This window comes from Tinamus guttatus, unplaced genomic scaffold, assembly GCF_059628265.1.
Source record: "Tinamus guttatus ecotype Peru unplaced genomic scaffold, ASM5962826v1 Tinamus_guttatus_pri_ptg000318l, whole genome shotgun sequence".
NCBI lineage: Eukaryota > Metazoa > Chordata > Aves > Tinamiformes > Tinamidae > Tinamus > Tinamus guttatus.
Window position 1 is genome coordinate 1,703,193 of NW_028288852.1, and position 17,186 is coordinate 1,720,378.

A 17,186-nucleotide genomic window follows, 5' to 3' on the forward strand; every position below is an offset into this window, starting at 1 on the left:
TACTTTGGGATTATCGCTGAAAGCTTTTAGAGAGAAATGGTGCTGTCATGGGAAAAGAAGAAATCTGAACTTCATTATTAAATCCTAAAAATTCTTGTCGTAGAGTAAAATTTTGCCAGCCTTCAATCCAGAAGTAAGCACTGATAGGGCTGATGGTTTTTTGTAGGAACCCCATACCCATAAGTGCATTTGATGTTGCCATTGCTGTCTTAAAAGCCCATTCCTATTTTTATGTATATGTCTTCAGGTATCCTGATGCCAGCCTTTTTTTTCTTAATGTGGAAAAATACTTTGCTGAAATACCTTGAAAGTACCCTGCTCTTGGCTCTCAATATCTTACATGTTGCCCACACTTACCTACTAGGGCAAATTGTGTTCAAGCACTTGCATTTCTTACAGGGATGAGACAGTTGTTCAAAAGCAAAATACTTAATTTTAATAAAACATTTAGAGAAAAAGAGGTTTTAAAAGTTTTTATGTGTTAATTATACCTGAAGAAAAGCATTGCCCAATGGTGACCTGGACAGAATTTAGTTTTTCTAGTTCCCTAGTGGGTTGTGATTGCCTGTTTTAGCTGAGCAGCTCCCCAGCGTCTGCTCAGGGCAGAGGGCATTTTGAAACCCCCCAGATGTACTTTTGTTCTAGTCATTTCCCATATTTTTGACTTCCCTTGTCAAAACCATCTGTTCTGTAAAATATTTGGAGCTAACTGGTTGTTATATTCCTTGCTAATCATTTAGGCAATGTCCCTTCTCTCAGTTTATGTGCCAGTTAAATAGCTTTTCTTTGTCCATTACTTCTTTCATGGTTCTCTGTAAAATCTGTGTTCTATAGATTCAATCTATAGATAGATAGAAAAGTAATCTCTCTATTGGCAAGTGTACAGCTGGTCATCCAATCACTAGCTTAGTGTGTGGTGTTTATGAATATTACAGAACAGCTCTAAATTTAGGCTTAGAAGGTGAAATGTTGGAATCTCACTTAGAAAGGTGTGTGCGTTGATAGGTGTTTAAAAAAAAAGCAGCAATGAGATGAAGGAGATTAGTTAACTTAAAAATTCTATGAGAAAGGTGTGTGGGCAGTCAAAAAGCTGAGTCCCTTCAGCACTGTGTTGGGCATACGGTATTTTAAAATGTTCACTGCTGTCTGTGGATGGTAGTCCACATGAGTACAGCTGGTGGCACTGCAGCTATACCCCACACTTACCACATGAGACCGGGATCTTTGATGTTTTGTGGTGTTAGGAGTCCTCCTGTGACCTGCCTGTCCTTGTTTTGAGGGTTGGGGCAGGAGCTCGTCAAGCTTTGTGCTCCCACTTATACCAAAGGCATGCGGGGATCATTTTAATATATAATTTTGATTTATGGGGCAAGGAAGGTGTCTGCAAATGCTAGCTGATACTACAGAAATACAAAGTGCTGTCAAAAGGCTGTTTAAGGTAATAATTGTGTTGCATCAAATTCAGTAGGAGTTGGATAGGACCTGTGTTAGGAGGAATCAAACATGCCATTTCACCCAAAATATACCATTATTTGAAAATAATCTTTACATAGAATAGATGCAAGTATGCCCATGCATTCTGGAAACTCATATTTCCAGGGTGTTACTTGTCCCTCTGCCTCAGTGTGGGTGATGCATGATTACAGCATCAAGACATCTGTGCAAAGTCTGCCATAGTTATCTTAGACTGCTCTTATATATCATTTGAACAGATACAGAAGGAGTTTTGGAAATACAATATGGGTAGAAATGCAGTCATATGTTCCATAGCGATATATTATTTAGGAGGGTTAGCACTGCAGTAATAAACTCTTCAGGTGATAATTATAATGATTGTTCAACCTGAAAAATAAAAAATAAAATACATGACCTTTTCTGAAGCCAGGTCCGATAGAAACTGATTTGTGTTTTTTTTTTTTTTTTTTTTTTTTTAAATACTGTGTTGGACTAAATTTAAAGGACTATAAAACTCTGTGTAGAATTCATTTATGTTAGTATGCAATATTGTTAAATGATATAGGCGTTTTATTATTTTCCAGTGTACTAACAGCTTATATCTCATTACTCAATTAGCTTCAGATTGAGTGGCAGGGCAATACATTGCAATTTTGTTAGATGCTGCGTATTCCTTTCTAAATGAAAAGAACCAAAAAAAAAAAAGATAGTGGGGGGGACAAAAAGTTTGTTGTAAAAAGGCAAGAATAGATCACTTTATTCCTCCAGCTTGGTGTAAGATGACTCTTCAGCTTTGGCAAGTGAACTGCAAATACGCATAAACTTTTTCAAGAAATTAATGTTTGCGAGCAGCCCTTTTCCTTTTCAGAAAATTGCAAATCCAGTTATATCCAATGGAACATATTCTTCTGCCAGCGTCTTCATAGGTGTCTTTAGGAAGTCTCCTATTTTCTTGACTCGTTAATGTACGTGTAATGTATCCTCCCTGTCCCGTGGGGTCCTGATAGTTGCAGAGACCTCTATGCACAACTGTCATACAAATAATGACTAGAGATTTTAAGGCTACAAAGTTCTGGAAATTAAGTCTTCATGTAGATGGGAATTGTGAGGGGTTTTTTTTTAAGAGAAAAAACTGACCCGGCAAAGCAAACAAACTTGGTGGTTCATTTTGTCTTTCCAATTTCAGTTATTTGTGTTATGATTGTTCCTGAGACTCTAATTATGGAGTTTTGAACAGTACTCACTCAAAAAAGAAATGCTTTATCATTTTTTTAAACCATCTAATCCAGAAATATTTGAGAGATGGGAGATAGATTTAAAGGGGAGAGTGCAGGGATTAACATGATCAGCTTCATGAGTGGATCAGCATGATCAGGTGTAGCATCAACGTGTAGGTGCCTAACATAGGGATGGAAATCTCAGAAAATCAGATTTCTGGAAATGGTTTGCTTTGTGGCAGGAGACCAAAAAGAGTTTGAAGGAGGCTGAGTTAGTTTTGCAAATGTTTTTTGGGGAAGGAGATCCTAAGTGTAAAAGATGCTTCCAAAAAAATGTATTGAGTGGTAATGGACACAGTCACCCTAAGTCAACTGAAAATACTGTTATCTCTGACTCTAGGCTAAAATGTAATTTAAATTAATACAGTATAAGCCATAGGCTCTCTTAATAATTCCTTCATCCTAACTGTTCACATTACGACAAGAGATACTTTTAGTATTTTTCTCTTCTAGGAAACGGTAGTTACAATACATTGGAAAATTTTGGTAGGGTAGTGACTTCTTTTTACATGCACGCTACTTGGCTGGTCCCCATAATGGTTTTACCACATACTCTACACAAATGCTCAGGAAGCAACAGTCAATTTTTGCTCACTTCGTAACTGTTGAGGCACTGTGTGTTGAAGATGACTTTTCCAAGTAGTTTACCTAGTCACAAGCGGGAGGAATGAAATTTCTCTATGATGGTGAAGAGTAATGCGTGCTGCCACCTGATTGACTCTTGGATGTCACAGGGCAGTAAGAACATGGGAACAGGAAAACATTTCAGATGATTGGTACTACAGGCCTTTTGAAGAGCATGCAGCCTTGCCAGATGTCATATGTTGGACATCTCTGCTCTGCGTTTGGGAGCTCTTTCATATCACCTTGTATCCTCAGTAAAATGAAGGAGAAGTTTCACATGCCACAGCATGGACTATCCTGCGTATTGTAAAATTATGTTTTTTCCAGAATTTTACCATGTTTTTCACCAATTTCCATTAAGCTTTCTGAGCATTAAAAAGCTTTGTTTCTTAGCTAAGTTTTGCATCTCTAGCATAGGTTTAGGCAACTAACTTTCAGTCATCCTGTACATAAACTGATTGAAAGATTACCCAAGTTTACTTCTATGAAAGGATGGCGAATCAATACGATGGTCCTATTTAACAAAATACCAGATACTTTGGAAATTAGCTAATTTTCCATTACTTCTTTATTTACAGTTGCTGCCATCTCACAAGACAAGTAGACTTGAGAATATGTGTTGATGTGAAATGTGGGGAGGCAGGGAAGAAAGCCATACGGTGTGTTTTGTGTTTGCTTGGACATCCATTTAGTTCCTTTCTCTACAGGGGATTTGTTTTCTTGAAATGCTTCTTGTCACAGATTTGTTTTCTTGAAATGCTTCGTGTCACCAAGAACATACAAAGTTTGCAGTTGTTTTCAAAACATTCTAATTCGTACTTTATTATCATTTTCATAGATATTGCTGAGTGGCATTACTGGAATGATTCAGTGCTCTTAAGAGCCATGATATGTGTAAGCAAGAAAACCTTGCATTCATTTTACCTGTTGGCTTTTGGCTGCCTCAAGCTTGTTTTTCTAAGTGAAATCTCTGCATGTTAGATTAATTACTGCATTTCAATTCCTTAACTCTTGAAAAAACTTGGACATTGGCTATGTAAAAGCAATTAAATGTACAGTGATTTAGCCAAGAGTCCAAATGTGTATTACAGCTTGCAGCTGAAATGACTATACAAAAGGAACACAGTGCTAATTGTTGACTCTGTATCGAGTCACAGATTCCTGCTCCCCCTATACTGTTAACAACTATTGTGGTGAACAGTATTAATTAGCATCAGTGATCCAGGGACCTGAGAGCTATTGCTGATTGATAGTTGCTGTTTGATTTATGTATGACTTATGATATGTACTTGGGTCTGTGCGAGGTCAGGCAGAGTGTTATCAGGTGAGTTAAGATCATTGATTATTTCCTTTTGCTGTTGTTGGTGTGGCCTAACTTGGACATCAGTGAAAGCTGTTGCTCGTGCCTTAATTCCTACAGGAGTTGCTGTTCTTCCTGGATTTTTTATGGGAAAGTCTACTTGTACTTCCTTTTTGCAATCACCTGTTGTTAAATGATCTGTCCCAGCAGTTAGGTGTGCAAATACACGTGTTGCATAATATGAATGACCAGATCTGTGTACATTTCTTCTTTTTTTTTTTCCCTTTTAAAGCCTGAGACTGCAGCTGTGCTGAAGCGCACTGTTGAGGCCCTTATGGAGAGAGGAGCCGTTGTGAGGAACCTAGAAAACCTCGGCGAAAGGTCTCTGCCTTATAAAATCTCCAAGCACAAAGAGCGGCACAAAAGAGGAGGGTATGCATGACACATTATTCCTGAAAATATTTCAAATGCTTCTTTAAAATGTTCATATGCAATTCTCATGGTTTGGCCTTCTGTGTGCTACTTGGGAGAGTATATGCAATGTTTATCACCTCCAAAAGGTGTTCTGTGGCTGTTCATGCTGCACCCTGCTGTAAGTATTTGGGGGGTTTATTCTGTACACTGTTAGCTTTTTGACAGTTTTTAGCTGTCACATTATGAATAGCTCAGGCCTTCGTAACTCCTTCCCCTGGCATAGGCAATGTTATTCTGCTATGTCATTTTTACGTAACTATTTTCCAAGCCAGTCATGCTGTTTACTGATGAAAGTCTTATCTAATCTGCTGGCTACCAATTGACAAAACTGATTCTTTTTTCTCTTAACGCATCTGAACTAAATGTTAATTACCACATATATCCTGTGAGGCTTGTGTGTGTTTATGATACAGGTTTTAATAGCCATGACCGCCTAATTCGTGGGGTGTATTGTTTGCCTCCTTGAGGATAAACAAGCACGTTTATCCCAAAGAGATTGTTGAGATTCCCAATTCAGGTATCAGCCAGCGGATTCCCCCTGGGATGAAGTGCGAAGGTGCCGCAGATTTCATCCGCCCGTTGCTTGCCCTCATGTTTCGCTGCTCCTTAGGGCTCCCTCCGAAAGGAACGCCGGCGCTCCGCAAGGACCGAGCCGTGTTGCTAGGCAACCCCGACTGCGTGGAGGCCGCACTCAACAGCCAAAACAACCGTTAGCGGCAGGCGCCTCCTCGTCCCGCGCGGGCGGCCGCGCGGGCGCTGCCTCCGTGGTGCGCGCGGCTGGCGCGGGCAGGGCGAGCGGGCTCCATGGGTCGCCTCTTGGCTTTGCAGCTGCCCTCAGCTCATCTCCTCAGGGCTCACTCACGGTTTCACTCCTTCTTCTGAAGACCTCCTTACTCTCCTGCGAGGAGCGTTGGCAGCGGTGACTGATGGAAAGGGTAGAGGAAGAGAGCTCTGTGTTGTGCTTCTTGGCCAAAAGCACTGGTGTCATGGCCGTGATGGTCTTGTGCTCTTTTTCCATGGGGCCTGTAATGGGCTGTCTTCAAAGCATCTCTTGACCCTGACGGTCGTATTTTAGCATCAATCCCTGTTGACTACACATGGAGGCTAATGAAAGCCTTCCCTCAAGACAGAATTATTGGTGACATCATTCTTCCATTGGCATAGAAGCATTCTTTGAATGCTAAATTCTTCCTGGACTGCTTAAGCAGAACAGGGATCTGGTATTATACTCATTTTACACTGGGGAGCCAAGCCAGAAGGATTAAGTTCCTTTAATTTTATATGCTGAAGCTGTGACTTCTACATTCTAGATTTGTTTTTCCTGCAATACTTAACGTGCTGTAACATGTCATTGCTTCAGATAGCAGTTCCCACTCAGATCGCTGCTCCCAACTTGGGTGGCAGCACTTCTGCAGATCAGGTCTCAAGTTCTTCAGCTGGGAAGCCAGAAGAAGAACACAATAACCAGTATCGAAGGAGGTGGGAAGCAGGGATGGATGGAATCCATTCCTCCAGACCCTTAAAGAAGTAACAGATCACCTGGTTCATAAGCAAGAGCAGGGGATCTGCAGAATGCAGTGCTTTTCCCTGCAGAGTCCTCAGCATAGGCTTATATTGCATTCCAAGTGAAGCAGATTTTTAGTAAAAATAATTGCAATCATGTCTTGATACATAGGCATGAAGCCATCAAATTAATATCACCATCGTTATTCCTCTTGCACCTCCCTATTCAACTCTCTCAAAACATTTAGTGGTCATTCTGCTTGCCCTGGATTTTGTCTCTCTGTATTTGAATGCGACAGTTCTCTGCTCTGAATTGTCTGGCTTCTTGAAAGAGAGAAGCTGATGGAGAGAGTGCACTACTTCTGTGCTTTCAGCTGGAAACTCAAATTCAAGAGGAACCAGATATTATAATGGTAAGCAGCAGGCAGTTTCAGTATTTGATAATGTGGGAGAATGTATTTATATAGATTTTGCTAAGGAGATTGCAGTTCAGCTTGAGTGCAGTGGATTCCTGATAGACCATCGGATAATTTGTGTGGTTGGGAGAGTAACTCGGGATATCAAAGAGAGAGGAGTAGTGAAAAGCCAGTTCTTTATCCACCTTTTAAAAACTGATCAGTTCTACTTTACAACATACGTAAAAGTAATCTTCTTTTTAACAGGACAAGGTGTTCAAAAAAAAAAAAAAACAGAAACCCAGACTTGATAAAAAATAAGCTTTTAGAATATCTCAGTAAGTTAAATATGCACCTATACTTTCTAAGAGATCCTAAGATCTTTCCTCCTTCATAATATTTTTTAAATTCTGTCTTTGTTTTCTTAACAGATCTTATTTAGTAAGAAAAAAACCTCTCTTTCCTACTCCCTCCCCTTTCTTATCCACTTGGTTTTGAATAGTATAGAGTGTTGCAGAGTAACTTGGTGTAAATAGTATAGCGTGTCACCTTTTCATCAATATTTTCATTAACGATTTCTGCGAGCACAGATGATGCTGCGCTGTGAGGAGAGTATGAAATCTTTTAAGTTTTTTTTTTTCTTTTTTTTTTCTTTTTCTTTCTTATAGCATGTAGAGCTTTTGGGCTTGGGATGTATGATGAATCTATTACTTCTTTGACCTCCACACTGGTAAATGGTCTGAAAATTACTGCAATGCCACATTGATAGCGTGGGTCACTGCTTATTAGAATCTGCCTTTTGGAGACAGCTCTTGTCCTCGTGACCATTGAATGAACCCCCTCCCTGTCACTTGGTGGCATAGGATCCCCTCAAGAGTGCTTACCTGGAAAAATAGATCAGAGAACATATTGGTATTTTATCATCCAAAATAGTGTAGAGTGTCTAGTTCTTCTTCCTTATAAAACTCCTCCTGTGTTACCCAGTCTGTTTCTCTTAGCTTGACTTGAGTGATCTGTGTTGCACCATCCAGCTACATACATTTTCCACGGGCATGAGCTCTGTGGTGTGTAGCTGCCATTTGCTTTCTATCCCTTTGCTGTGTGTTTCTTTAATTTCATTTTAAATAGAAGTCAAGAGTTTACCAGCAGCATGTAATAAAACTGAATGATTGACAGAAACAATGCGGCAGCACAATCCTCACAGCAAAACTGCCACTGGACCTAGCCAGGTTATTGTAGGGTCTTCCATGACTAGTAAAGAATTAAATTGGAAAATACATATTCTTAGGTCAATTCTAGGTCAGTTTTTTTCCATACGAGTTCCGTAGTGCTTCAGCATCAACTCGGAAAGCTGTTACCGCATTAAAGGCACGTAATGCATTTAGCAATTTCCAGGAGACTTTTCCGAGAACGAGAGTTTTACTGGCAGCCGATCGGAACGCGGAGATTTTTCATGGCTTCCATCGGGGACTGGTGCCTGCAGCTGTTGTTGGGATGAACGGGAGTTGCACTCCCCCAGGCAGCTTTGAAGACCGCAGATCACACATCTCATTGACTTGTTCCTTTTCAGCGAACAATATTCACTGAGGAGGTGGTGCATGTGTGCTGAAAGTATATTCAAACAGATTTAGGTCCTAAATGTATCTCTTTTGGCGGAAAGCACCTTCGTTTTTTAGAGTATCTAATATTGACAGCTTTTGTATTTAAGTAATTAGGAAAAATGTATGTTTCAGGGACTGTGTGGATGCATATGAAGAGCAAAACTTTTAAATCATTGGTTTACTGATATTTCAACCTGAAGTTAAAGTAGCTACTAATTTAATTGCTGATATTAATAACCATAAGGAATTCATATTTCCTTTTACAGAATTTAGGATCGTGGTTCAAGTAGATTCTGTAACGTTTCACAGAACTGTAGCAAATACTGTTCATCCCATGGATGAACCAAATGAGTAACAAGGACACCTTGGTTCCAATGTGGGGTAGGTATGTAAGTTTTTTTGAGATACTGAGTGTAAGTGACTTGCCCATGTCACTGTGTAGGTTTAAAAAAGAATAGTAGATAAGGATTCCCAAATTTATCTGCTAAAAGGCAATAGCGTTTGCTGTGACTATTTGGTTTTCTAGCCACTACTTATTTATTATTTTTAATGAGTTCTTTTTAAATTATTCTTAATACATTGGTACGTTTTTTTTCTCTTACACCATATCACGTGTATCAAGTGCTTATTTTTGGAACAAGCAAAGGTGAACTGATTTAAATAAGATGGGTATGTTAGTATTTCAATGCAAGGAATGTTAAGCTGTAGATTTGTTTGCTATTTACAGTGATACAAAAGCACTGTATCCCTTAAAGCAGCTTGCAAATAAAGTGGCCAGAAAAGCACTGGATGAAATTACAGTGCCATTGCTGCCCACCTGGTCAGTGTTAAACTGGAGAATGTTGCAGCTGCTCATAAAAGCTGGATCCCTGTAGCACAATCTGTGGGTCAGGTTGGGTTTTCTGGCATACCCGAGCTGGCTTTCGCGCTGCCAGGCTGTGACTTAATCTTGTGACACTTCATGCTTCAAGGCATTGGGCAAATAAGCTGTTTTGGGGGAGGTGGTTAGTTTATGGGATATTTTTATTCTAGGAGAGCTGGTGCAAGGAAGTCTATGAAAGAGATCTTTACAAAACAAGGTTCAGACACTGCTTTGGGATGATGGCTCTAACATGTAACAGACCAGAGATGTAGTACGCTGGAGGAAGGAGCTATAGCTGGCTTTCTGGGGAGAAGAGAGTGTCCAGATTTTTTCTGGATTTTTCAATATTGCCGTATACCTGGTATCTTGCTGTCCTCTGGCTGCCATTCATATTTTGGTTCTCCCTCTGTTGTATATCAGCTTGGTCACTGCTCAGGTCAAGTTATTCTGTGAATCAGTAGAGCTTGGTGGTCTCTACCTTTGCTCTGTGTGTGTGTTTGCTTTCCCCCCACTTAATCCACCTGTAATTTAGTAATTTTTAGACCTTTCTCCCTGCATTTCAGACTGATGCATTTACTGTATTCGTGAGTTCTCCAGTTAAACTATGCATAATTCTGATTATTCATAACAATTTTCATGTTTCTTTTGCCAGTTTTCACTGCCTTGTTGTTTTTTTCCCTTTCAAATCTGATTTTGAAAAGATGGCAATTTTCTTTTGTTATTTGCTTGCTTGTCTCTTAATCTTTTTGTTTTGCTTTTCATTCCAGTTATCTCATCAACCCACTTGTTCTCTGAAATAGCAAACTCGGGTCTTTCTTTTGTTCTTGCTGAATTGCATTTTAGGAGCTTATCTTAACATGTGCCGTGGAGAACTTTCTGCTGGAGGTGTGCAGGGACCCTAGTGATGGCCAGAGAGACCACTGAATAATTCCTGGTTGCCTCAGTGTCCCCGTGGAGCAGGCACAGGCAGTTATGAGGAGGAGCGGTCTGGTCGCTGAGTGTAATGTTAATAGATTGGAATACTTTGGAAACATAGCTATGTAAATTATTTTACATGTTCAGAGCGTTCATCTGAGGTTAGGAACTATACTTGCACAATTTATTTTTAAACAAGCCAGCTTGTTTTGGAACGGTATTTCATGTTGACAAGAGAATGTTAAATAGTCATTCCAATAACCTGCACTGCCTGGATATAGCTTCACTTATTTTATTCTGAAGAGTAAAATGATAGTTGCCCATCAGAATTGCTCTCTGGATTTTTTTTTTCTTTTTGCAAGTTTTAACAACCTTTGCCATCAGGGGACTTTGTTCTTCTGATAATATACTAAAATACTTAGCTTCACTCAGGTAGACTCTCTCGATTATTTTCATGGCTATTTAATGATTAGGGGCAAATAGGAAGAACGAAAAGCAGGTTAAAGAGCTTGCACACTTTCCCTTCTTAGTGCCACCGAGCTAAACTTGCAGTAAATGCACAACCTGTCATGTTTGTTCTGCCCAGACCCTGAAGCACCTGGAACTGCATCAGCAAAAAGGTGCTCTGTTTCCATAACGCTGCAGGATGAAAACCAGAGCGGTTGGAGTATTTGAGTTATCGGGCACATATGCGGCATTTTCTGCTAAATTGATTATCTTCTTCCACTAGATGGGGCTTTCTCCACTGACGAATCGAACCATTCCTTCCCCTTCGGGCGCTTTGCTCGCGCACTCATGCCCTGGTGAGCGTGCGCGGGCCGCAGGTTTAGAGCCGCGGAGGGATTTGCCTGCCCCTTGTTTGGAGCGGGGCAATGTGCACGGCTTTGGAGCATCTCTGAGGAAATGGCAGAGCACGGTAGTGGGTGATGTTAAGGCACCAGTATCATTGCCTCATGCTCTAAATTCTGCAGCATCCTTGTGTAAGCACGTTGATTAAATGCAGGGATTGCTCTTAAGTAATGATCTTGGTGGGATGGGATTTTTCTTTTTTTTTCTTTTTTCTCTTTTTTTTAAGCCTTGTATTATACAGAAGCCAAGATGTGACCCACACAGAACTAATGCCTCCTGTGTAGCTACAGCCCGACTTGTTACAGTTGAGCAGACTTTTCAAGTGCTACCCCAGTGAGAGCTGACCAAACCTAAGTATCCAGTGACTTCTCAGATACACAGAATAGGTCAGACTAGTTTCTCTTCTGCGGTGCAACAGTAAGACTTTTTTCTTTTATTTTTCTGCAGCGCTGCAAAATGCCTTTCCGTTATTTAATTAGTGTAATAACAGGCGTCCGGGTCTAGAATTGGCAAATAAAATTTCTGAAGACTCTGGATGGCAAGAAATAATTTTGCCCCAAATATTTGCTCATTGTGGATTATTTGCATCACTCCTGTGGCACAGTCTAGTTAGTGGGTGCAGCTCTTGGTTTTATTCTGGTACTTGCCAGTTGCTGTCCTGGTAATTTTCAGGCGACTTAATCTGTTCCATATATGCTTTTTGAAAGCTAAACGTAAAATGTTAACTAGTCCTTCCAGCTACAAATTGGAAATCTCTCAGAGCATAAACTTGGCTGCTTGCCCTGCTGAGGAAGAGTAGCTGCCACGAGAGCTGGGAAGAAGAGCGAGCTGCCCCTCTGCAGAGTAAGCGCAGTGGGCCCGAAGACGAGATGATCATTCAGGTAGCAAAATGCCTTCATTAACCTGGGATTAATTAAATGAGAACAAATGCGCAGCTGCTTTCACAAGAATACCAGTGCCTTTTCTTTTTTTTTTCCTCCAGACTGTTTTCTGTCTCTTTCTTAGGTGCTCTACCTGTTTACCAGAACATTTTCTTTCCTTTATATTTCCGCTTCCCCACTGGCGAAGCTGACTCAGACTTATCTTGAAAGCAGGAGAGGTAACTGAGTTCACGCTTATCATGGTTATGCATACACATGTTTTCCAGGCCCAGCTGTGGCATCACACAGCCTCCTCCAAGTCCTGTGTGCGCTACCCCTCGTCTCTCCAGGCACATTGCACCTAGCCTTAGAGCCATATTCCAGGAGGGCTTAAAAGACAGTTTTGATCCAGGTGCTTTTCAGGATTCTTGGAAGTCAAAGAATGTCCATCTGAAAGCAAACTGTTTGAGTGTCCTTAGGACTCAAAGTTCAAACAATTTCTGGCTTGGATACATTGAGAAGAATGAAGGAAATTCAGCATTTTTATTTCATATGTAAAGGCAAGTCTTCCCTTTTTTGCAGTCATATGATATTGCTTACTTTTCCGTTAATGCACTGTTTTAATATGATGTTTCAGTAGATAGTGAGTCTGCTGTCCTGTATTTAAATCGACCTTCTATTTACGGTACGGCAGAACGACAAAAATAAAACTGTGGTCTCAGAGCGCATCAGTGGAATTTTCCTGCCTTTCTCCCCCGATGACTCGCTGACTCCTGGAGAGCCTCAACTCTTGCCGATTTGTGCTTGCAAGAGAGAGGTGGTTTCCCTCCTGCCTTCCTGTATTTCCCCCGTATTTAAATCTCACCGGGGTTTGGTTTTGTTTGCTAAACAAATAGTAGCCACAACACCGTGTATCAGGTCATAGTTCGTTGGCTTAAAAGGTTGCTGCGTGCCTCATCGAGAGGTGGGTTTAAAAAACAAACACATCTCAGAACAGATGAAATAAATACATATATTCTGGGGGAAACATTCTACATCTCAGAGATTGCACTTTCACTTCTGGTGGTTTCTTTTGCAGCCATTAGTTTCTTGTCTCTTTCTTTAATGAGGGAATAGTATGTTTTATGCTGCCCTTCTTTTCCTTCTTTTTTGGGGGGGGCAGAGCAAGGCAATTGCTGCTTGTTATGTTGAAAAATGCTGTTTCTTTTTTTTTTTTTTAATTGCATTGTCCTCAATTACAGCAGTTTTGTATCCTCAGATAAAATACCTATCCTGAGAGGAGTCATAAAGATATGCTGTAACAGCTCATCCTCCCAGCCCCCACTTCTCCTTCAGTTATCAACAGTGCGTCAGTGGAAATTTCCACCGTTTGCTAATGTGAGAGAAAGCACAAAGTTGCAAAGCAGCCTTTTGAGAAAGAAAAAAAAAAAACTATTGCCGTTTTAGGAACACAATGAAAAGCAGCATACAACTTGCGAGCAGAAATGAAACGGAATTCTAGAGAAGTGGGACTAAAATGATACAGAAAAGGCCACAGTTTGCAAAATCAAATGAATGTCCTTGCAGACAGATCCCGGGGGAAGGGGGCATGTAAGCGTTGTTGTATTACCCATTGCAATTTCTCTCCCTCCTCTCTCTCTCCCTTCTTCCCCCTCCCCCTGTTTTATTAGTTGCAACTGTAAGAGGATTTGGAAGGTTCTTCCAAAAGAGAAGATTTAAGCAGCATCTGTTAAATTTACCAATGGCTTTTAATGGCTTTAACAGAAAATGCGCCTTTTCCTTTTCACAGGGTGTGCATCCTTGAGCAGTTGCTGCGCAGTATTTCTAATGCATCGTCTGAGCTTAAAAATTGTTTTTCTCCTTAAAGTCGTGCCTGGGTGATTTCTCTTATTTTTGAAGGCCGGAGAACAGCAGGCAGCTCAGTTTCTGAAACACATTAAGCCCAGTCCTGTACCCCGCTGAAGCCTTTGAGGATTTGCACGGAGGACTAAGCAGGCCATGGTACCGCCAAGCCTCTCCTAAGGCCAATTACTCCACGCAACTCTGAATAGCCCCACTGCAGTTGGAGGAGCAAATGCCCCTTAGCTGGCACCGCTGCCCCGGCGTCGGTGACGCTCCGCGCCGCCCGCGCCAGCTGGGCAGCTGTGCACGCAGGCCTGCTTGCTTCAGCGCGGCCCTCGCGTGTGAGAGCTCCGTGCTTCCGTCTGGTCCTTCTGAAAAGGACTCCAGAGCTCAGCTGGGGCTGTTGGTGTAGGCACCCTCAGCAGAACGCCACCAGCAGCATGTCTGGCTGTGGAAAAGCTCCTCCGTGGGGTTTTCCATGCGCAGGTCCCACCCCTGTGCGGCCGTCCAGCTTGAGTCATTTCTGACCTGCTGCTCTGTGTGTGAATCTTCTGATATCACCCTGTGTAACTCACTTGCATGAGAATTAGCTCTGCACATGGGGAGCAGCGTGAAAAACTTGCATTTTTGTTGTTGATGAGCCCATCTCCTGTATTTCCTCTTCTCGTCCCTATTCCATTTCTGTTCTTGGGGACTTACCATTTAAGATTATCGTTACAAACTGGACTGTAGCAGGTGATGTTCACGGTATATTTGGCTTAATAAGAACCTGGACCTCTTGTAGAACAAAATCCTGGGCTTAGGGAGAATTTTTAAATCAATCCTGTTTGGGCACAAGAGATTTGGGAGTGGTTCTTTTGGTTTGTTTTGTTTTTTTTTCATATGTAATGTGACTTCATTTAAGGGATGCCACTTTCATGTTATCTTGACCCTTCAGTTGAATAGGGAAGGTGTGTTGGCATGGACAAGGAGGAACGGGGAGATTTAGTAAGAGGATTCATAAAGATTAGAGAGAAATGGCTAAATGGGAAGCTTTGAAGTACTGCTGGTCTTGGAAACAAGGCGAGCAGTTAGTTTGCTTTAATGGGATTTCTGAGAAACTGTTACAGTATCTTTATACTATACTGGAGTTAGGGCCATGACAAATGCAGATTGACTGACCAAAAAGTTTTCTTGATTGCATTTGGATTGAAAATGCCACTTCATCCAGAGAATTTCAGTGGAGGAGAGATAGACAACATCATTATTTTCTATATGAATATAACGGCTGGCAGTTGGCCACGCAGAACTTGCAGGAACAGTAGACATTACATTGCAAATGAATTGAAGGTATATCTCATGTTAAGATAAGGGATCTGAATTCACACGTCTGAGAGTACGCCAGTGTGTGGTCGCGGTTCCTAATCTGAAACGAGGCGGTTTCACTGCTCATGAACTCCTGGAGGCCATATCACTTGCTCACGTGTGCTGGAGACTTGAAAGCCTCTTGCAAAATTAAAATCGAGCTCATGAACAAAGTGCAGTTGTTCAACAAAGGAATTTATTGCAGAAGTAACTGCAGTGACCTCATATTAACGTGGAGCAATGCTCTACTTGCAGTACGTGAGCTTTTCTCTTTATATCTGTCAGAGATAAGTAGGTCGTGGACACTATTTACCTGGAGCAGCATGTTTTGCACATGCTCTGCATGTGTGGAAGTAAGAGCTTTTCACTGCTGCCAGGGTCAGCAAGACAGCAAGCTCCTCAAATGCCAAGTGCACAAGCTGGCAGCTCCTACCCGCAGTTGGGAAATTTAAGCCGTGTTCACATGGAGATGTGCCTAACTTGGCCTCCGTCCATCTCCTTGTTGCTTCTGCTGTGCCTGTGCACGTGTGTTAATATCCATTCAGCTCTGGAGCAGGATTTCTAAAGAAGAAGCATGCCCATATACATATGAACCTGAGATGTTTCACACTGACACCTGTGACCTGGCTCCATCCTCCAAATATCAAATGGGAAAGTTGCCCCCATGAAAGATGCAGTAAATTCAGAGAAGGAGAGTGCACGTTGTAACTGAAATGAACGTGTCACCTTCCGGTTTTAAACTGCTCGAGTGGAGGTGTGTAGATGAATGGAGTGGGTAGGAGGAGAGCAAGCTGCCCTCGAGCTCTTCATGTCAGCAGTGCTACACAACAGATCAGATCAGGCTGAGCCTGCTGCAACTGAACTGCTCATATCTGAAATCCGAATAATGCCGAGCTTTTCTTCAAAAACAATTTGGAGACTAACATTTAGGAAATAATTGGAAAATTTGATTTAAGAAATCTCGCAGAAGAGTGATTTGACTTAAAGTTTTGGGAGTGCAGGTCTTTTGTTTTATTGTGTGTATGTTTGTCATTGCAGGTATTTTTTGGTAGACTTTGAGGGCCCACCTTCGATTGTATCGACCATGATGGATCATTTAGGACGTGATATTGATGTAATTAGACGTGCTTTTTTAAAGCATCCAGTATCAAAGAAAGAAGAATGCAGTGGCATAATCCCAGTCAACTATGAAGACAAACTAATTGCCAAGAAGAAATGAATATTCCAAATAACATGTTCAAAACATTTTAAAAAAAAATAGCTTTGTTTTGGGATCCAATTGTGATAAAAATGAAAAATAATCAGATCATGAAAAATAATCAGTTTTATCATGTAACGTGTGTGGTATAGTGTGTTATCTTAAGCTATTGTAATACTTGGGTTTTCTCTTTTTTTTGTTTAAAATAATTTGAATAGGCTTTATCTGCATGCTTATCTTGATATATAATGCCTCTAGAAATTGTTTTTTTCCCTTAAGCGTTACATCAATAATGAAGATTTATCCATCATTAGAAGGCTAAAAATAGTCTTCTTTCCTAAAGAAAGCTTCTTCAGAATATGTATGTTTTACATAAGATATTAAAAACTCTGCTGTGTAAATAGAGCAGTATAATATGTGATTTGTTTAAGGGTTTTTTGAGTTTTTGAAAAAGACAATAAAAGTGTGATTAAAAATAAAACTTGACTCATTTTTAAGACCAAAAAAGGTACAAGATAAAAAACAACTTACACTGCAAAAAAAAAAAAAAAAGTAAAAATAAATAAAAATTCAAACTTCTTTCTTTAAGGCAATCATTCTATAGAAAAAACCTAGAAATTTCCAGGTGACAGGTTAGAGAATAACCATGCTTCTGTATGAACAGAAGAATAAGAGATACTTTGTTTT

General features: G+C 40.7%; 1 protein-coding gene across 1 annotated transcript in view; it reads left to right on the plus strand.

Moving 5' to 3' along the window:
- Nucleotides 1-16,573, plus strand: part of MRPS6 (mitochondrial ribosomal protein S6) — a 46,630-nt gene extending 30,057 nt beyond the window's left edge. Inside the window, exons 2-3 of the mRNA XM_088529003.1 lie at nt 4,949-5,088; nt 16,340-16,573. Coding sequence (XP_088385129.1) covers nt 4,949-5,088; nt 16,340-16,520 — 321 coding nt within the window. The 3' untranslated portion in view covers nt 16,521-16,573. The remainder of the gene's footprint in view (nt 1-4,948; nt 5,089-16,339) is intronic.
- The last annotated feature ends 613 nt before the right edge of the window (nt 16,574-17,186 follow it).